We start from the raw sequence: 22,162 nt of genomic DNA, 5'->3' as shown, positions 1-22,162 counted from the left end.
ACGCAATGCCACGGAAACATCTAGTAAATAGAGAGGAAATTCAAGTCGGTAAAAGCTTCACAATAACTCAAACTCAATACATCAGCATGAGTCATCTGTGGTGTAAAGGAACACATTAACTGGTCAGCTGAAGTTTGAATTAACTTGTGATGTTCCGCTGTGTGCGGCTGCGGTTGCAAAGGCGATCTCAGAGCTCGTTTTTATGATGCCAGAGCACTGATGTGCACAGATGTCAAAAACTTATCCACAAGTAACTGTCAAAACCTGTTGAATTCAGTTTCTACGTTATCTTGCTGCACAGTTTAAGGGAACTCCAACCTGCAAATCCGTTTAAAACGATGTCTAATGTAAGTGACTGTGTCGATACCTGTTTAATGCTACAATAAACATGGTTCATGTTATCTTTTTTATATTTGTGCCATGACAGTTTTAATGTGTTAATACTTTCATACAGAATATACGTAGCACACTGAGTCTGGTGTATAAACGTATGCATGCTTTAAAGCACAGTGGATAGATTTGTAAAGGTGTGTCAAACTGTGGTGATACGCCCAGGTTAATAAACACACTTTGTCAGACAAAACACACCACAGGTCTGCAGTCTGTGTGTCTGTCATTCTGCATGTTTGCAATATGTGAGCTCACCAATGGCGAAGCCTGACAGAGTGAGATTGAAGACATTGTAAATTCCTACATTTCAATGGGGAGTGTTCTCAATTATTCACCTTCCTTGCAATATGCTTTTATTTTGAAACACACACTAGCGCACACACACGCTTACTGTGTGGGTCTGTGTACAAGTGTGTATCCTTTTCTGTCTAAATACACGGTTTATTAATTTGTCTATTTATGTGTGCAGCCCATTAGCTTCTACCATAATATGAATCTTCCCAATTTGAATTAATAGTGAGTGACTGAGTATGAGAGAGCTTTCACAGTTATTATCCATCCATCCATCCATTATCTATACGGCTTATCCTGTTCAGGGTCGCGGGGGGCTGTAGCCCATCCCAGCTGTCTTTGGGTGGAAGGCGGGGTACACCCTGGACCGGGCGCCAGTCAATCACAGGGCCGACACATTGAGACAGACAACCTTTCGCACTCACACTCACACCTATGGGCAATTTAGAGTCACCAATTAACCTAACAAGCATGTCTTTGGACTGTGGGACGATGCCGGAGACCCGGCACATACCATCGTATGTACATACCATCGTATTTAAAAAAATAAACCACCCTAGTTTCAGGATGGCTTCGGCTCTTGATCATTGATGTGGAAACACTGGTGATCATGGCCCTCGTGTTTACCATGTGGATTTATTCCTTAATTTGCACGGCTCCTTGTCAAAAAAAACTCCAATCAAATAAAACAAACTTGTAGCTTTAAGAGGGGAGCTGCATGTTGTTGCCATGTTTCCTTATTTTTCACATGCCTACCTTATACATTTATAGTGTAACATAGTAGCCTCTTATTAGGTGCAACAAGGGCTGCACATGAACAGTTTTGCAAATGGAGATTTTTGTTGTCAGATATCTTACCAGCTCTGTTAGTCTAGTTTGATTTATTCAAGCATCATATTGGACGTGTAAGCTTCACATTAGTGCCAAGGTCCAGATATTGTATTTATGAATCATTAACTACTGTCCTTTTCCTTCCACAATAACTCAGAGTTCCTCCTAGACTTCAATTAAATGTTTCAGATAGGGATAGTCAGAGCAACTGAAAAAAAGATCTATTTCCGAAATGGACTTTCTACTTTCTACTGCGTTTACATTGAGGTATGTGTTAATGACTGGATATGAGGAGGTTAAAATTAGTCAGTGTGTAGAGAGACTGCCTTAAAGCCTACAACATGCTGTAGAGAAGGTGATGTACAATCTTTGTGTCAAAGGCAAGCGTTTCTATAAAACACAGAGAATGGGACAAGCAAGGAGGTGAGAAAGTCAAGGAGCTTGAAATAATGCCATTCTGTTACACAGGAATGGGATACAACTGTCGCACAGCCTCACTGGAGAGCAGAAAACAGGTCAGACTGCCTGTAAATCAAGATGTCTGAGGAACAGGCCGAAGTTTCATCAACAGACAAGTAAGTGGAAGATGATTTTTTAAAGTTGCACTAGAAATGTGTCTGACCTCCGTGCCCTAAAGATATGTTAAATTTTTTACTGCGACATTTGTGGTGGCAGAAAATGTATGGAAATTGACTGATTTTCCTCTGAAATGTTAAAATGGTGATTTCTTAACTGCATTAAATGAGACCCGGGGTGAGATATTTTAGTAACATTGGATGTTTGATGTGTAAGTTTTACAATATGAATGTTTTTTACATTTCTTTTAAAGCTTGCACTGTTAACTTCAGTCATGATATTTATATTTGTGTAATATTCTTGCTCTTTTAGAAAGACATTCAAAGACTAAGAACATATAAACTACAGTGAAAGTCTTTGACATTGTGAGGGAAATACTGTAAGTTCATTCGGGGCCCTATTTACACGGTGCACGGTCTAAAGCACATGGCGTTACAGTTATTAGAGCGTGTCCGACTTACTTTGCCTAGTTACGCGGCGCACATTCTTGGTGCAAAGTGAGGTGCAAGGCACAGAGAGGTTGGCTTAAGTCCCTTGATTATTCATCGGTGTGTTTTGAGCATAACATGAAAACCAATCAGTGTCAGCTCTTATTCTCTGTTCGGGGCAGCATATTGAACTTCCTTTGCCCCTGTACACGCAGATCACACACAGGTCACTGTATGATATATGTCAGTGCATGGATTGATGTCAAAACCACTGAAGCGATCCCACTGCCCAGCAGAAACATGAAGAGAGATGCTGTGTACATTTACGCACGAGGCACAGCAGCAAAACTTCATTAATTATTTAAATCTTCAGACACGCCGTCAGATTGAACAGGCTCTTATGTTTATTAAAGTCCTGTGTGCTTATTGTTAAAAAAGGTTGGCTGTACATGTTAATTTATGGATTGTTGCTGATGGATCACATGGCTGTATTCTCCAGTGTGTATGTAATGGACACTGGACAGTGTATTAATATATGTGGGCACAGTTGTCGGTGCTGTTTAGTTTCATGTGTGTATTTCCGCGTGTATTAGAGAGATGGAGAGTTTGGTGGTGGTCTCGGGCTTGAGTTTTTGGCCTGTGCGTGGCTCGAGCAAGAATCTCCCTGAGGTGAAGCAGGCGTGTGTGGAGGCAGTGGTGAGCTTGTCCACGTCTTCCAGTATCACCAGATCGGCACCAAACTGAAAGCAGTATCATGATTAAAGGACAAACAAAAGCTTGCAGTCTCACAGTCCTCTGTCCCATAAACAATGTTATTTCACTGTATCTGCAAATTAACTGCTTTTTCTTATGAGTCAAAGCGCTGCTGTGCATCCCAGTGTGTAACAAGCAGACTCACTTGTGGTGAACTCGCCGATGTATGCCCATGATGCGCCCTTTAATTAGCAGGAACATATTCCACCATAGACTTTGGACTTCATACCAGATTTTTTGTTGGTCTATGGCGCAGTCGCTTTTTGCGTCGTCAAGATAGCAATGCACCACCTGTTTCCCTGACCACACCTTATTTTAGGACCAACACGCCCATGAGCGCTAATGTAGGTGCACGATCAGTTGCTAAAAACTGGGCACTGGGCGTGAAAATCACAACTGCATCTGGAAATACTAATGACACTTGAGCTGCGCGACATGGAGCTACGTGCCTTGTGTAGGATAGGGCCCCATGTCATTAAGAAGCACATTTAATGTGTTTGGAGAAACCAGCTCCAACAAAGATTCAAATAGTGTTGCAGCTGATCCTAAGAAGAAGGAGCAGCGTATTTAAATGCCTCTTTCCCCGGTTCAATACGGACTTCTGCTGTGTTTGAAATCGGATACTATATATTACATACTGCATACTATATACTATATACTACATATTGCATACTGCGTTCGGCGGTAGTATGTAGTATGGAGGAGCTTTTCAAATTCATTTTGCAATGTGCTACGTCAGCCGCCAGCTTCCGGTTTTGGACAAAAGCAAACCCCTTCAGCTGGAATGCTGCTGCTGTCCGTTATTTCAACTGTTGTTGTGACGTTTCAGCGCTTTGCATTGTAGGATACAGTAGGCAAGATAGACTGGTCCAATGCATACTGGAGATTTTTTCCGAATCAGTACGACATCGGGTATTTTTGGCATTGGCATACTGCACATTTTGCTTTTGTTTGCATACTGCATACTACATACTACATTTTGGCCAAATCAGTACGTACTGCTAGTATAGTATGGAATTTCGAAAAGCAAAGCAAGCAAATGACAATCTCGAAGATTTCAGTTTCGTCCTCTTGGGCACCACCTAATGGAGATATACGCTAATTGCAGGAGGAAACTTCCCATTTTAAGCAGACATCTATGGCTGGCTCTCACTCATGATTTTCCTTACTGAGGGTCGCTTTCCTTTTTAGACTGTTTGCCTTCATCTGACCTTTAAATTTGTTTCTTTTTCTTTGGATTTTCACTTATTTTTGAAGTTGTATCTGTAGTCATCCATCTTTTCTTTGTTTGTTCAGCCGTAGTAGATTACTGTTTACTCGCAACAGTTACAGAAACCAGAAATGCATCCGCTTAGCTCCGCCTACCCTCTCTGACAGTCACTAACTGGGGGCTGCTTGTGATTTTTTCCACGAATGTTGCCACACACACCCAGTCCATAATAATACTATATACTGCAAATTCAAAGGCTTTCATCAGTAGGCCATAGGCTCAATCACAATTGTGTTACCTCATTCGGTGATAGATAGTGACTTAACAGACATTTATTAACATGAAAATCTTCGAGATTATTACTTTAAGGGACAGATAGTAAATTATACCTACGAGCAGAGACACTTCAGATACATATACAAACAATGTACATTCATTGGTAAGATGAAAGAGGTAAGAGTAGCCTTATAGATAGGAATAAGCCAATGGTAAAGCCCACGGCTGGACAAGGCTGACCATCCAACGCTTGTATACAAGGAGCAATGGCAAGTAAGGACTTAAACATTGCAATAAACCTCTGTGCACAATGGTTCCCGCTTTTGTAGGCATTGTGAAATTGAATGGATATTCAAGAGATAGCCATAGAGAAAAAAGATATGTAGAGAGACATGAAGAGAGATAAAGCTCAAAAGATAATCAGGGCTTATTGCTTAACTGTGTAAGTTTGTCTTTGTGAAGTCTCCTTTCATTTGCAGTAAATGGGAGGGAGGAAGATGTTTTGTAATTCTCTTTCTTGGTACAGAAAGTTCTGGTGACAGTAAAATCACTGAAATCTATCTGTAATAGGCCACCCAGCAGCGCTTCCATTAAAAGTTACAGGTCCAAGGATGATCCTTTCGACTTCAGTAAAGGAGATTTGGGGAAAGATGTTTGGTCAAGATCTTGCTTTGATACAGAAAGATTAAAAGATAAATTTACTGAAGTCATTTGTGTTATAGGAGAGTTGTGCCAGAACGACTAGACTCTCCTTCACCCAGCAGCGCTTCCATTAAGAGTTACAGGTCCAAGGATGAACCTATCGACTTCAGTAAAGGAGATTGGGGGTAAGATGTTTGTTCAAGATCTCGCTTTGATACAAAAAGATTAAAAGATAGTAAATTTACTAAAGTCATTTGTGTTATAGGCGAGTTGTGCCAGAATGACTAGACTCTCCTTTATCCAGCAGCGCTTCCATTAAGAGTTACAGGTCCAAGGATAAACCGATCGACTTCAGTAAAGGAGATTTGGGGTAAGAAGTTTGGTGAAGCTCATGCTTTGATACAGAAAAAAATGTATTTGACATACCGATTGAAATAATGTATGTTTCACTTTGAGGCTCAACTCTGAGTTTGTCTTTAAATGGGCATGAAAGACCACTCATTATTCCATCCAATGATGTTTCCAGGAAAAGTGACCAGTCCCAGGATGAACCTCTCAACGTCAGTGAAGGAGAACCTGGGGGTAAGATATTTTGATGATGTTCTTGCTTTGATTCAGAGGGACAGTAAACTCACTAAAATAGTCAGTTTCTACCACTTGTGCTTTATAACATTCAATCTTGTAGTTTTAAGGATGGTATGGAAGCAAATCTGTCTCACCAGATTTTGAAATTTTCAAGCACTGAAGTTTTCTGCATTGAAATTATGTATCTGAATTGTTTGTCTCTGAATTCAAGCCTTTGAATATCTAGCACTGAATTTTGTTGCGTTGAAATTATGTAGCTAAAATTTTGCCTCTGAATTCAGCTCTTATAATTTTCCATAACTAATTTTCACTTTTATTTTTCAATGTTCAAAAATTCAAAATCAAAAATTCAAACAATAAAAATTCACTTGCTCAAATTCGGTAGGCGAAATTCAGATCCCAAAAATATCAGTTAAAAAAATTCAGATGCAACATACGGGACACCAAGGAAGAGCAATCGATTCAGTCTCAAATCGAACCAACATCCAGCCAATCAAGTCGAAAACTTTGCTGCTTTATTTTATTAATAATCGGTGTCTTTTCAGACATTGTAAGAAACGATGTTTGCTGTGACATTCATTTTTGTGTTGACAACATTACATGACAATAGTAAACCCTGCACTCGCCATAACTGCTCCATAATCTCTGCATATGCTTTCTAAAAATGTTATTCCAAAGAAACATCGAGTCAATAGAGGTCAAATCGGAACGTGTCAAAAATGACACCTCAGTAAATTTCAATATAACAACTGTGTGCGGCTGTGATTGCAAATGCGATCTCAGCTTGTTTTTATGATGCCTCCAGAAGTAACAGTCATGAATCTTTTTGAAGTTTTATCTTGCTCCACAGTTGCGGGGAACTTCAACCTGCAAATTAGTTTAAAGATGTTTAATGAAAGTGACTGTGTCGATACCTGTTCAACTGTCACATTGTTCATATTGTGATTTTTTTTATTTGTGCTATGAGAGTTTCAAGTGTTTACACTTTCATACAGACTGTAATAACCTCGTATGACCAGAGAACTTGCTGTGTAAATGAATATCCAGAGGCTTGACTTGAATTCACTTTATTAATACTTTGTGCGCCCTGGTCGACTTTTCTATCCATAAAGTTGACATAAGGTTGACGCGTCGTTGATGACGTCATCACATACACGCGCGTGCAAAAAACACAGAGGGCCCTATTTAGACGGCAGAAGGCGCACAGTCTAAAGCGCATGGTGCAAAGCGATTTAGGGCGCAAACCGAGGCGCAAGGCGCAAAGAGGTTGGTTTAAGTCCCTGGATTGTTCATAGGCGTGTTTTTGGCATAACATGAGTCAAACCAATCAAAATGTCAGCTGTCCTTCCCTTTAAGAGCCCGGTGCGCTTGCAGGCAGGCGTGTTGCTATAGGCTTGTTTGAGATGAGCGAGGCCTGCGCAGAATCGAATGCCGCCTTGCCAAGCATATTGCATGATGGTTAGATTGTTGTCCGACTTGCTCTGAAAACCCGACTGCGCAAGGCTTTGAAGTCCCGTGATAGCAAGGCAGCCGCAGTTTTCAGGGCCAGGCGCCGCAGTTGCTCTCCACCGACTGCACAACTCCATGCATGATGGGAAACGACTTGCTCTGGATTGAATAAAGCGCCTATTGGCTGAAAAAAGCCTTGACACCCCCCACAAGGAAGTGATGAGACTTCTGTCTTATTCATCATTATTCATTAAACTTCATGAAGTGTCAGACAGACACCAAACGGGTTCATCAAAGTAGACTACTGTCATTCACAATGTAATGCTTTACTCATGAACGGTCTCTTAATAAACATAAATGCAATGATGTTTATATCGAAATAACTATCAAAAGCCCTGAATAAAGTATAATGAGAACTTAATATTAAATCAATTAAAATAATAATGATAGTAATAACAATAATAACAACAACAACAACAACAAATGAAGACTTTATTCACTTCAATTTACAGTGAGGTGTTGGTATTATAGATGGTTAATAGGTGAGCAGCAAACTTGTCAACAAAGAAGTGTCCGACTTTATGACTCCTCCCCCGACTGCAATCGGCTACTCTCGCCTGTTGTCGAGGCGAGCCGGTCATCTCGAACAAGCCTATTGTACACAGGGGATTTCAGTCATTCTTCTTATATAAACCGGACCCCGACCAGCATATTCAGCTTATTTCTTTCCACTGTGTCCTTGAACACGCAGAAAAAACACAGGTCACTGTACGATACATATCGAAGCACAGATGAATGTTAAAGCCACTGAAGCAATCCCACTCCCAAAAGAGACGTACAATTATGCTGTGTACGTTTATGCACGAGGCACAGCATTAATTATTTAAATCTCCGGACGGACAGGATCTTATGTTTTAAGTTCTGTGTGCTGACCATCAATTATTGTTGCTGCTGGGTCACATGGCTGTCTTGTCTTCTGCGTGTGTAATTGGCACTAGACAGTGTTTTAATATCTGTGGGCATGATTGTCGGTGCCACAGGGAGTTATGTTTGAGTGTGTCTGTTTCGTGCACATTAGATAGAGCGTGCGTCAGAATGAGCGCGCATGATGGAGAGCTTGGTGTCGGTCTCTGCCGTTTTTGGCCCTCCTGAGGTGAGGCAGGTGTGTGTGGGGGCAGCAGTGAGCTTGTCCACGTCTTCCTGTGCTTCTCAGCAGATCGGTAACAACTAGAAAGCAGTATAATAATTTAAGGAGAAGGGGGAACAAAAGCCTGCAGCCTGTCCCTTAAACAACGCCTTTTCACAGTATCTGCAAACACACTGTTTTTTCCTTATGAGTCAAAGCGCTGCTGTGCTTCCCCGTGTGAGTGACAAGCAGAGACTTGTGTTGTGAACTCTCCGATGTATGTCCATAATGTGCCCTCTAAATAGCAGAGACAGACTGCGCCATAGACTTTAGACTTCGGACAAGGTTTTTGTTGGTCTAAGGCACAGTAGTGTGTGTTCTGCTTCTTCTATTGGCTGTAGTGTGCGTGTGCACTTTGGCAGAAATGGGTGGGGAAAAAAATAAGGCTGTGTGAAATCATGAGTTCGTCGACGTCACCCAATAGATGTTGACTTGTGGTAGTGGCGTCAACGCATCGATAAGTCCACTTTTCTGTGCAAGCTCTAGCCTCTATTGACTCAATGTTTCCATGGAATAACATTAAGAGAGCATAAGAGAGATGACACCTTTGTAGCGATCATTGGTATGGCTAGTGCAGGTTTTACTATTGTCATGTAATGTTGTCAACACAAAAATGAATGTCCAAGCAAACATCGTTTCTTACAATGTCTGAAGATACCGATTATTAATGAAATAAAGCAGCAAAGTTTTTGACTCGTTTATTTCCTGGTCTCATAAGCCATGCCACGCGTGACCAACAGAGCCTAACTAGATTGGCCGGATGTTGGTTCGATTTGAGACTGAATCGATTGCTCTTCCTTGGTGTCCCGGATGTTGCATCTGAATTTTTTAACTCATATTTTTGGGATCTGAATTTGCCTAGCGAATTTGAGCAAGTGAATTTTTATTGTTTGAATTTTTTATAGCTTGAATTTTTATTTTTTATTTTATAAAATGCAGATACATCATTTCAATGCAGAAAAATTCAGTGCTTGAAATTTGAAGGCTTTAAATTTCAAAATTTGGTGATACAGATTTGCCTTCATAGGATGGTTGAAAAACATTTAAATGGTAAATCTTTCAATTTACCAGACAGCAGGGAGACTAACAAGTGATTATGGGTCCTGGAAGCCATTAAAGAGGATGCCAGATCAAGTGGGTCAGCTACTTCTTCGCTGGTTGATATTCCACGCTGAGGATCCGTGGCTTGGCTCATTTCTAGATGAGGTTGTGTTTGACCCCATTACATATTACAGGGATACAGTGGTGTGACTTACTGGAGTTTGCAGATGAAGATCTGCTAATTAAACACATTTAGGGAGAAAGAAATGTGATCCAACTGACAAGAGAGAACAGACCTCACAGGTGCCTGTAATGTCTGTTGCAACATTACAATTTATGTCGTTAAGAAATAAATGTTGAGCAGTATGTCTTGTGTTTTCTAAATCATTTAGTTTTTCAGAGTTATGCCGGATCAATCAGAGATAATTGCAACAGTGAAATAAAACAATAATTTATTCATGTTCAGTTGCCTTTAACAAAATTCTGTTTGCTAAAGTGACTTTATTTTGACCATGTCAAACTAAATAAGTAATAAAAAGTACATCTAAAATATAAAGCATGTAGCTCAGACTGTCAAGTAAAGTGTTTTGTTTTTTTAACATTGGTGTCTTTAAAATTCAGTTTTTGAAGTACTTGCTGTGTTGAACTATAAGAGTCTTTTCCTGGCAGTGTTCAAATCTGTCACTTAAATGATACCTAAATATAAATGATTCATGCTTCACTCATCATAACTAACTTGCTGAACTGTTTTGTTTATTCAGACAGAATAAAGGGACAGCAAGAGATGATATCAACCCTCAAAAGAAGATTTAGAGAAGCCATTCAAGATGAAGACAAAAATCATCCTAACCAGAAACAGACAGAACACGTCATAAGACATGACAGAAGTAGTGATGCCAATGATACAAAGAAAAATGGACGAGCTGTGGCGAAATCAGCGACTCAAGTTAATTCAGTATCTGATATCTTCAAAGATACAAAAGAACAACCAATCAGAAATGTGCTGACTACCGGAGAGGCTGGTATTGGTAAATCTGTCTGTGTGCAGAAATTCATAAAAGAGTGGGCTAAGAATGACCAGAGGTCAGTTTTAACGTGGCTCAAAGATAAAGTAAGGGACACAGCCAAAGTTGATGACGAAGTTATATTTCCAATTAACTTATCTGCCCTTAATTTGAGGAGAGAGGAAAAAGTCAGCCTGTTGGGACTTCTTCATCATTTCTTTAAGGAAACTAAAGACTCTGTGATCTCTAACCTTGAACAGTTCAAAGTTCTGTTTGTCCTGGATGGATTGGATGCTTTACAACCTGCTCTTGACTTTAACAACATGGACACATTGACCGATGTCCAGGAGTCAGCTACAGTGGATGTGTTACTGACAAACCTCATCAGAGGAAATCTCCTTCCTTCTGCCCGGCTCTGGATAACCTCGCGACCTGAAACTGCCAAGCAGTTGCCTGATGATTGTGTCAACAGAACCTCCGAAATAAGATGTAAGTTTCTGGGTGCATAGAAATACAATACAAACATACAGGGAGAACAGACAACTTTATTATCTATGAAGTACTAAATGTCGCAACAAGGTTCAAAAAAGGTAGAGGACCCAGATGCAGACAATGAAATTATTTAATAACAAAAAAAATACAAAACAAGGCAAAAACAAAAGCTTACTGTTCGGAACCAAGCAAAACAAAAGTCCAACATAAAACAGCCACAAGGAAAATCCAAACTGCAAACACCAGGAGCAAAGTTTCGGGACCAAAGACGACAACGAATGAGCACAGGGACATGAGAAGACTAAGGCTGTGTTTGAAATGCCGTCTATATACTACATACTATACACTGCATACTGCGGTCAGTGGTAGTATGTAGTACAGAGCATTTCAAATTTAATTTGCAGTGTGCAACACAGACGACAGTTTCTGGTTTTGAAAAGCGGAAGTAAACGATAGCCCGCCAATAGCCAAAACCAATATGCCCAATATATTTTTCTTACAAACTGTAGTAATACACTCTAATTTATACTTAATGTTGCAGAAAAATCTAACTTAAGGATGTTATAATGAAGAGCAGCGCTTCAGCAGTACAGTACAGCAAACATATGATCAGAACATGATTGTTTCTGATGCCAATCCTTATGATCGGCTCACGAAATCTCTACCTCTGATACCACAATTCATTCAGTTGGTGACATTCAGCAGAGAAGGCTTTTTCAAATGGCCTACCTGAGTTCAACCTCTTCTTACATTGATTCTTGGTGTTTTAAACACTGCTTCACTTTCAGTCGGCCAGCATGTGCTAAAACAACTACAACAACTTCATTATTGATGCTAGGGTTGTTTTTGTTTACTTTACTAATACCTGACTGTAATTGCACTCTTAACTTGTAATTACAACAACTGGCTAGTTTCTCCCAACAATAACTGTTTTTTTTTCTCTACAGTTAAACCTGATCTTGCAAGTCAATGGTCACTCAAATCTCAGCTGAAGGAGCAATTTACCCGAGTGTCTGAGGGTATCGACATGCAGAAAACCTCTTCTCTTCTTAATGACATCTACACAGATCTCTACATCATAGAGGGGGGAAGAGGAGAGGTCAATGACCAGCATGAGACCAGACAGATTGAAGGTGCTAAGTTCAAACCAGAAGAAACATCCATTAAATATCACGCCATCTTTGAACCAGCTTTGGGAAAAAATAAACAGATTAGATCTGTGCTAACAACAGGAGTGGCAGGCATTGGGAAATCATTTGCAACAATGAAGTACATGCTAGACTGGGCTGAGAATAAGTCCAGCAATGATGTCTTTTTTATGTTTCCACTTTCTTTCCGGGAGCTGAATTTGAGAAAAGAAGAAAATTACAGCTTGGAGGAACTTATTCACAGTTTCTTTCCAGGAATGAAGACATCAGAAATAAAGGACTATGACAAGTACAGAATCCTGATTGTGCTGGATGGTTTTGATGAATGTCGCCTTGATCTTGTCTTCAATGAAAGTGAATACTGGTCCGAGGTGACAAAGCCAAACTCAGTGAAGGTTCTGCTGACAAACCTCATCCAAGGCAATCTGCTTTCTAAAGCTCAAATCTGGATCACCTCCCGACCTGCAGCATCCAACAATATCCCTGCTAGCAAAGTCGACCGGGTAACAGAAGTGCGAGGATTTAATGATGAGCAGAAGGAAGAGTACTTCAAGAAGAGATTTGAAGATAAGGACTTGGCTGAAAAAATCTTGTCACATGTCAAGAATTCAAGGACACTTTATATCATGTGTCATATCCCTGTCTTCTGTTATCTCACGTCAAAAGTTCTGGAGGACTTTGTGATACGAAATGAAGAAAGTAGGATGCCCAGCACTCTGACTGACATGTACATATACTTCCTTTTGTTACAATGCAGACAGGCCAATGTTAAGTATGGCGGAGATGAGACAAGTCAGAGTTCTGAGACTGATTGTTGGAACACAAGAAACAAGAACACAGTGGTTTCTCTTGGGAAGCTGGCTTTTGAAGGTCTAGAGAAAGGAGACCTTGTCTTCACTGAAGAAATCTTGACAGAATGTGGTATTGATATCACAGAAGCAGCTGTCTTCTCAGGACTATTCACTCAGATTAAACGAGAAGGCCATGGGGTGTCCCTACAGAAATTGTTCTGCTTTGTCCATATGAGCATTCAGGAGTTCCTGGCAGCTTTCTATGTCTTTCACACATTCAATAACAGTGGTGAAAATCTGCTTACAAAACCCACTTCAACGGTCACAGACTTGCCTGCATCAGACTTCTACAAGGAGGCAGTGGACAAATCTTTAGGTAGCAAAAATGGAGACTGGGATATGTTTCTGCGCTTCCTGCTCGGCCTCTCTCTGGAGACTAATCAAAATCTCCTTCAAGAGCTGCTGAAGAAGACAGACAATAACAAGGAGACCAACGAGGAAACAATTAAGTACATCAAAGAAAAGATCGGAGAAGAGAACAGTGATGCTGATCATAATTTCAATCTTTTCCACTGTCTGAATGAGCTGAATGACCAGTCTCTTGTGGAAGAAGTGAAAAAGTACCTGCGCTCAGAAACAGTCACATTTGAAAACTTCTCCACCTCCCAGTGGTCAGCTCTGACCTTTGTGCTGATGACCTCAGATGAGAAGCTTGATGTGTTTGATTTGAAAAAGTATCGGAAATCAGAGAAGGTACTTCTGGGAATGTTGCCGGTGGTCAAAGTCGCCAAAACTGCTTTGTAAGTACTCTGCAACACTTCAACAAAAAACTCTTGTTATCTTGGTATACACTTCTTACAAGATAAGTTCATTTAGTTCAAATCTTCAACCTATTCAAAATTCTCATGTTGGCTGACAGTGGTCTGTAGAAACTCCGGTATAGGCAATAGAAATGAAGCCGGTAAAAAATGTAACACCAGAACTGCCAAGCACTTGTGGGGTACTTGTTTGGTCAACTCTGACGCTCAGGCATCTGTATCATCACTTTACATCTCTATAGGTGCGTGCAAGGACACTATTCCCCCACCCCCCACAAACAAAGCCAGATAGATGCTCTAATAACAGGTTGCACCTGGGATGCTATAAGCAAATTAAATTCTACTATTTTCACTTGCTAATGTCTAAGAAATAATCAAAGAAGAAAGCACAAATGATCACATTTGTCTAACAAAAGAATGACACGAAGCACTGCTCCTGTGGTCTTCTTTGCACACAGAGCTCAAGTCTCTCCATCCCTCATAATCAATTTCAGCATTTGTATTTGAGTAAATAATATAGTTAGAAATAAAATGAAAATAATCATGCTTTTTGTCAGACTATAAAAGTTATGCAAAAACTAAAAGCCGGTGTGCTGTATGCGTTCTCTCTCTCTGGCTCTAGCTCCAGTTCAGGCTCAGAATCAGCCGCGTCATTTTCCTCTTCAACTTCAAATTCTATGTCCGACATGCCATCAGAGTCCGCAAAGTCCATGTTCTGTAGCATTTCCAATGCCTCCACAGCATTGATCCTGCTTTGTCTGCAATGTCATATTTTAATAATCTCCATGTCACCTAGATTGAATTTATAAAGCATTTTTTAGCCTTTCCTAAATAATAAGACCACCTAAAATTATTAATTTCTTTTGTGCAAAATTCACGTGATAAGTGCTTGTGTGCATAATTAGTTTTGATGTCCAAGCCATTGTCTCGTGTGCTAATCAGGCCATTAGCAAATGTGTCTATTCTCCTCCTGGATGAAAGTACCAATGCTCAACAATGTCACTCAGGGTGATTGGGGGGTGTCGTTGAGGTTGAAAAACAACAATAAAATGCATCTATCTGCTTTTCTAAAGGTAATTAAATCATTGTGACAATGCAGGCATGTACAGGATGGGTATTCAGGAAAGTCAGGGTAGGAAGGAAATGCATTACACATAATAATAATAATAACGGAATAATTTAACACCAAATGATGTCGTCTGGGGCTGTTCTAGTCTTAAATTTAGGCCTCTTTTGTGTCTGGTCACATGGTTAAGGTGGGCTTCAAACTGCTTTGAATCCCCCAAAGTGGGAACAAACCTTGTTTGTCAATACACACGAATGAATGAAAGAAAGCTTAATGATGACCTGTTAAAAATGAGGGATTAATATGTTGAAGCTGTAATAGTGATTCTGTGTTTGCTACTGCTGCTATTTTTAGTTCAGTTTCTGATTACAAATATTTTTTACAGGCTTGATTGGTGTGAGCTCACTGAAGAATCCTGCAAAGGTCTCTTATCTTCAGTCCTCAACTCTGCATCTTCGAATCTCACCAAGCTGGACCTGAGTCATAATGACCTGCTTGATTGTGGTGTGCAGCATCTCGCTGATGGCCTGAAAAGTTTACAATGTAAACTGGAGATTCTCAAGTAAGTGTGCATTAGATTTACTGTACATTTCATTGTAAGTTACAGAAAAGCCACACAATATTGTTGACAGGAAAGGGGGCTATTATGGGTAGTTTTTGGAAGATAGGAATCCTGGAAAACCAGCAATGGGAAACAGGCGGGTAAACAAAGGCATGTTATGCACATAGAAATTTCAAAACTAAAAATACAGATCAATACAGCAGAATAGTCAAAGCAAAGCACGAAGTGACAATTAAACTAAGGAGATAGTATATAGGGAATACGGAGAAGGAGAGGAATGCAGACAGGTGAGCAGGTGGGCAGGGGAGGTCAGTTCAACTCCCAGGCCGTTAATATAACAGTGGACATGTGTAGATCTGTAAAAGGCGAGAAAGTCTGCAGCAGTTGGTGGAGAGTTGGAGCAGGAACAAAGTCCATGTCGTGGGAAAAGTGAGCAGATGAGAGCAGATTGTAACAAAATGCCCACCTCAAAAAAGTCAGATTCCAAATGTCCCATCAGGCTGGTTAGGAACACGAGGTAGGGTTAGTGAAGGGGGTCTGGAGGAGAGTTTAAGGGTTAAGTGGTTTTGGAACTGAAGAATAGAGCTGGGGATTTAAGGCAGCAAGACTGCGGTCTGGGCATAGGCGCAGCAGGAGACCCAAGGCAGACAACTTTGGGGCAGGGCAAAGGGGAAGCAGGAGTTCTAGGGCGAACTGCCTGGGGGCAGGGCTGTAGCAATGCAGATCCCCTCAGGTGAACTGGCTCAAGGTTGACCACATTGGGGGAGCCACTCTGGAGGATGAGCAGGAGGTCGACCAAATGGGCCAAGCCTCTCCGAAGGATAGGCAGGAGGATGACCAGGCAGCCAGTGACATAGGTAAGACTGCTCAAGGTCAGCGACGGAGGTAGGAGGTTAACCAGCTCGTGAGAACAGGCAGGAAGTCGACCAGATCAGACCAGACCAGGATCATCGGTCGAGGGCTCCATGGCACTGGGCATCAGAGGCTCCAGGTTGCTGACAGCAGATGATCTGCAGCAGTGGGCAGCTTGGGCTCTGGAATGATGGATAGCTGTACCACTGAGGCAATGGGCAGCTGAGAGGGCTGATGACATCTGTACCCATGATTACCACTGGTTTACTGGCAGGCTAGCTGGCTCAAGATGGGAATGCTGAAGGCTCAAAAAGCTGTTTGGTGAGCTGAGTTTAACAGACAGGAGAGCTGGCTGAGTAGAAGGCTGAGGGCTTTGAATCAGATTGGCAGCTAACAAGAAAGATCCTTGTTGACAGGGATGTAAGGTATAAGCTATCAGACTTGATGCAAGCAGACTTGGAGAGGTGATAAGAAAGTCTGTGGTCTACCCAGGTAAGGACACTTTTCTGTGTATCATTGACAGGACCGCCTCTCTAACCTCAGCAGAAGCGACCTCCCTCAAAACATCTTTATGACAAACTGTATGACCTTATCTAAGACTTTTTTGTCTGAGTGAGCTGGGTCAATGGCAGGTAGTTTGTTCTGTTGGTGACAGGAAGTAGTGAAATACAGTTATTTATTAGCCAATAGAAAACTTAGAGACAGGTTTGGAAGGTAGGAAGGCTGGCAAACCCTTTTAGCTATATAGGCACGAAGGCAGCTCCAGAACAAAACTAAAAACAAATCATAAATGATAAGGCTGAAACCCACAATCTTTATGTGAATTTGCCTACAGGTACTACAGGTAACCTACAACACAACACTTCTATTCCAACCACATAACTCTCATGTGTGTGTGTGTGTGTGTGTGTGTGTGTGTGTGTGTGTGTGTGTGTGTGTGTGTCTGTGTGTGTTTGCATGTGTGTGCTCTGAAGGTTGTCAGGTTGTCAGGTGACAGAGAAAGGCTGCTCTTTCCTGGCCTCAGCACTCAGATCCAACACGGCCTCCTCCCTGAAACAGCTGGATCTGAGTTATAACCATCCAGGAGACGAGGGGGCGGCGATGCTCTCGGCTATAAAGGAGGATCCAAACATGAGCCTGAATACACTCTGGTAAGAGAAGTTGGAATGCTTCTTTACTAAGTTTACATTTTAGCAATAGCTTGTTTTCCTTGTTGTAATAAGACCAACCTACATCCAAAACTCAACTTAAACTTTTATACTATGAAGTAGGCTACATTTTGAAACACTCAAGAATCACCTTGTTGCTGTTAAGAAAATGTGCAATGGCAGTAGTGTCACTGAGATCAAATATACACTTGGCATTACAATGCTATTTGTATACTATATAAAATGCATGTTTCTGCAGGGTGCAAATACCTGCAGAACACATTGTGATCATATGTACAGGGGGACTACAATCATAAGAAAAAATTGCCTAATCCTATCACCTTATTTTACCTCTTATTTATACCCAATACAAGCATGGCAAAAGCTTGAAGTAACTTGCAAGCCTCCCTTTGAAAACTGATTCAAAATTGAATAAGCCTGTCTATGGTGTTGCTCTCCTTAACCTGGGATGTGTCAGGTTTGTTGACATGTAAGCCAGCCCGACCTTACTCATTAGTGTTATGTTCAGAATAATGTATACCGATTCAGCTCACCTGTTAACACTAGAGGTGTCTGGGTCTTTTTTTATTAATTTGGTTGATATAAAATGCATTTTTCTACTCGTTATCATTTGACATCGAGCCATCTCCACACACACACGCCTCTCCTAAACACTTAGCAGCAGGTATGCGTCAACCCACAATCTTCTTGCAACCCCTAATCACAGGCCTTTTATATGTTTAAGGCACATCCCTATAAACCTCTCAGAAATCACAGAAGCCCTATATTCATGTTTTTTTCTTCATGGGCCAAAGCCTTTTAACACTCTTTTTCTCCTGTGCAGTTTGGACCATTGTGGACAGCACCGTTTAAAGCCAGGGATAAAGAAATGTAAGTCTTCATGGCACCGATTTCTAAAATTGTATCACTTCAGTATACTTTTAGACACTAAGGGCCCTATCATCCACCCGGCGCAAAGCACCAAAGCACGCAGAGCAAGTGTCCATGCTATCTTCCACCCGGCGCAGTCGTCATTTTCACGCCCAGCGCCCACGTTGTGTAAATAGCAAGTGATCTTGCACCACCATTAGCGCCCGTGGGCATGTCGGTTTTGAAATGAGGTGTGGTGGCGCATTGCTAACTTGAGGACGCAGAAAGCAACTGGGCCTTAGACCAACAAAAACCTTGTCTAAAGTCTATGGCGCAGTCTGTGTTTGTTATTTAGAGGGCGCATTATGGACATACATCGGAGAGTTTACAACATGAGTCTGTGCTTGTCACTCACACAGGGACGCACAGCAGCGCTTCTACTCATAAGGAAAAAACTGTGTTTGCATATACAGTGAAAAAACGTTGTTTAAGGGACAGGCTGCAGGCTTTTGTTTCCCTCATCTCCTTAAATCATGATACTGCTTTTGGTTTGTTAACGATCTGCTGAGAAGTGCAGGAAGACGTGGACAAGCTCACCGCTGCCTCCACACAGACCTGCTTCACCTCAGGGAGATCCCTGCTCGAGCCACACACGGGCCAATAACTGACCGAGACCGACACCAAGCTCTCCATAATGCGCGATCATTCTGACGCAAGCTGTCTTTGATATAGCAGAAACCGAGACACACTCACACACGCACAACTAAGAGCTATTAATCAATAGCAGTAATTAATCACCATACTCAAACATAACTACCTGTGGCACCGACAATTGTGCCCAGAGATATTAAAACACTGTCCAGTGCCAATTACACATGCAGGAGACAATACAGTCATGTGATCCAGCAGCAACAACAAGTGATCATTTAATGCCGACCTTTCTTTGATGGGCAGCACACAGAACTTTAACAAACATAAGATCCTGTCCGCTTGGAGATTTAAATAAGTAAATAATGCTGTGCCTCGTGCGTAAATGTACACAGCATGCCTCTTTTCAATTTCATTCCCGCTGGGCAGTGGGATCGCTTCAGCAGCTTTAACATCAATCCGTGCTTCAACATGTATCGTACAGTAACCTGTGCTTTTTCTGCATGTTCAAGGACACAGTGAAAGGAAATAAGTTGAATATGCCTGTTGGGGTCCGGTTTATTTAAGAAGAAAGACTGAAGTCTGCTGTGTAAATAGCAACACGCCTGCCTGCAGGCGCACCGGGCTGACAGCAGGGAATGACAGTTTACACACTGATTGGTTTGATTCATGTTATGCCGGAAACACACCTATGAATAATCAAGGGACTTAAGCCAACCTCTTTTCGCCTTGTGCCTCGGTTTGCGCCCAGTGTGTTAAATTTGAATGTACTTCAGATAATAAGCATTTGTCACTATAGGTTCTAACAGTATGCACTTTTGTCACTTCATATTTTTAGAGGTAAAACTTTTTAATACATTTTTGAAAGTATTTTTTTCTTTACTAAAAAACAAACACTTAACACACTTGAGTTTTTTATTTTTCATTTCTCAATCAGATGATGGAGATCTAAAGTTTGATGAAAATACGGCAGGAAAGAGGCTTGTTCTGTCTGACGGAAACAGGAAGGTGAAAACTGTAAAGAAGTTGGAAGAGAAGGTGCAACGTCTTGAAAATGAAGACAGGTTTAAGAGGTCGCAGGTGATTTGTGACGAGGGTCAGCAGGGCCTCTGCTACTGGGAGGTGGAGTGGAAAGGGACTGTCGGTATCTCAGTGGCGTATAGAGGAGTGGGTAGAAGATGGGACAGTAAAGGTGGCTTAGGATGCAATGACATGTCCTGGAGTCTGCTCTGCTCGAAGCATGGATACACTGCCATTCATGGGAAGACATCCAAACATATTACAGAGCCATTTTCCCAAAAAGTAGCAGTGTATCTGGATTGGAAAGCTGGTACTTTGACTTATTACAGTGACAAATCAGGAGAGCTGAGTCTCATACACACCTTCCATGCCAAATTCACTGAACCAGTCTATCCAGGCTTCTGGTTTAAGAGTGGCTCTGTAACTCTGTGTGAGATAGACGAAACACCTCTGCGATGGAGTCAAATCAAGCCTCAACAACAACAACAAGAAAAAGCTAAAGCCAAAGTGCCAAAATCTGCAGTTCCTCGAGGGGCCACTGGAGGCACTCTCCAAAATAGGCCCAAGCAGCAACCGCAGGTGTTGAAAAATGAAGCCAATGCAGAAGTGCCAAAATCTGCAGTTCCTCGAGGGGCCACTGGAGGCACTCTCCAAAATAGGCCCAAGCAGCAACTACAGGTGTTGAAAAATGAAGCCAATGCAGAAGTGCCAAAATCTGCAGTTCCTCGAGGGGCCACTGGAGGCAGGCTCCAAAATAGGCCCAAGCAGCAACCACAGGTGTTGAAAAATGAAGCCAATGCAGAAGTGCAAAAATCTGCAGTTCCTCGAGGGGCCACTGGAGGCAGGCTCCAAAATAGGCCCAAGCAGCAACCGCAGGTGTTGAAAAATGAAGCCAATGCAGAAGTGCCAAAATCTGCAGTTCCTCGAGGGGCCACTGGAGGCAGGCTCCAAAATAGGCCCAAGCAGCAACCGCAGGTGTTGAAAAATGAAGCCAATGCAGAAGTGCAAAAATCTGCAGTTCCTCGAGGGGCCACTGGTGGCAGGATCCAAAAGGCAGTCAATCCCCATTTGGCCCCATAATGATCTCATTGCATCCTTGGGAACCTCTTGCTAACCAGCATCATTTAATTACCATGAGGTGAAACATTACTATATCATGCTGTATTTTTTTACCTGTTCATACTTTAAGTCTATACATGAACATTCTCAAGGAAGTATTTTTCTCACGTTGTCAAATTGGGACTCATTTACGAACAGTGCGTACGCACGAATCTGTGCTTGAACTGTGCATACGCACGTTTGACGCACAAATCTGGGATTCATCAATTTGTTCTTACCTAAATTTCTTCGTACTCTGCGAACAAATTTAGAACTCCCTCAGACCATGCGTACGCACAAATGATGAAAGAAATGTCCTTGGAAATGTTAACACACACCCTTTTAACTAAATGCATACTATATTAAAACTTCATTTATTGAAAAAAAAAAAAGGCTTTAATAGACAACAATAATTGAATTTACTAATGTATGGACCAAACGTAAATGGCGTGTCATCCTCATAATTTATTGTCAAATTATTAAAACTTCAATTATAGCAGTTGAGTTAGTTTATTAAGTTTACAATAGAGTAGACCATATGAAAATGTTCATATTGAAATGTAACACTTTTATTACAATTGTTTCTATTTCTGCTGACATAAACTGACTTAACATTGTGATCGGTCCCGTATTTCTGTGAAAACCCTTTATAACGCATAAAATACATCTTCACACACTGTGACTGAGATGAGCCGGAGGTGATCCACGCGTAGTTTATCAGAGTTATCATGCCGCATGGCAGGAACGTTTGTAGGACTTTAGGAAAACATCTGGGGCTTAGCCAAATACATCTCACACCTTGTAGGGGGGTCCGGGGGCAGCCATACTATTTGTTTTGATTAGAGAGCTGCCTCTGTAAGCCGGGAGTTGAATGAATAAGCATTTGTATGGGTATGCTGAATGGAGACAATGGACTTTCTGAGTTTGTGATTGTGACTGCTTTATAACTGAAAAAGTCTTCCTTTTGCAGTGATGAAGAAATGTTTC

At 41.4% G+C, this 22,162-nt stretch overlaps 1 protein-coding gene across 1 annotated transcript; it reads left to right on the top strand.

Moving 5' to 3' along the window:
• The first annotated feature begins 5,747 nt into the window (after positions 1–5,747).
• LOC138589966 (protein NLRC3-like) lies at positions 5,748–21,808 on the top strand. The gene is made up of 8 exons (XM_069660475.1): positions 5,748–5,767; positions 5,924–5,979; positions 10,420–11,151; positions 12,102–13,893; positions 15,363–15,539; positions 17,366–17,542; positions 18,384–18,430; positions 19,995–21,808. Exons 3-8 carry the CDS (start codon positions 10,443–10,445, stop codon positions 21,155–21,157), a joined length of 4,065 nt encoding a protein of 1,354 aa, XP_069516576.1. The 5' UTR covers positions 5,748–5,767; positions 5,924–5,979; positions 10,420–10,442; the 3' UTR covers positions 21,158–21,808.
• The last annotated feature ends 354 nt before the right edge of the window (positions 21,809–22,162 follow it).

This window comes from Semicossyphus pulcher, unplaced genomic scaffold (genome assembly GCF_022749685.1).
Source record: "Semicossyphus pulcher isolate SPU_LCO1_2020_fin unplaced genomic scaffold, fSemPul1.0.p SCAF_13, whole genome shotgun sequence".
Taxonomy (NCBI): Eukaryota; Metazoa; Chordata; class Actinopteri; order Labriformes; family Labridae; genus Semicossyphus; species Semicossyphus pulcher.
This window is presented reverse-complemented; position numbering and strand designations above follow the sequence as displayed.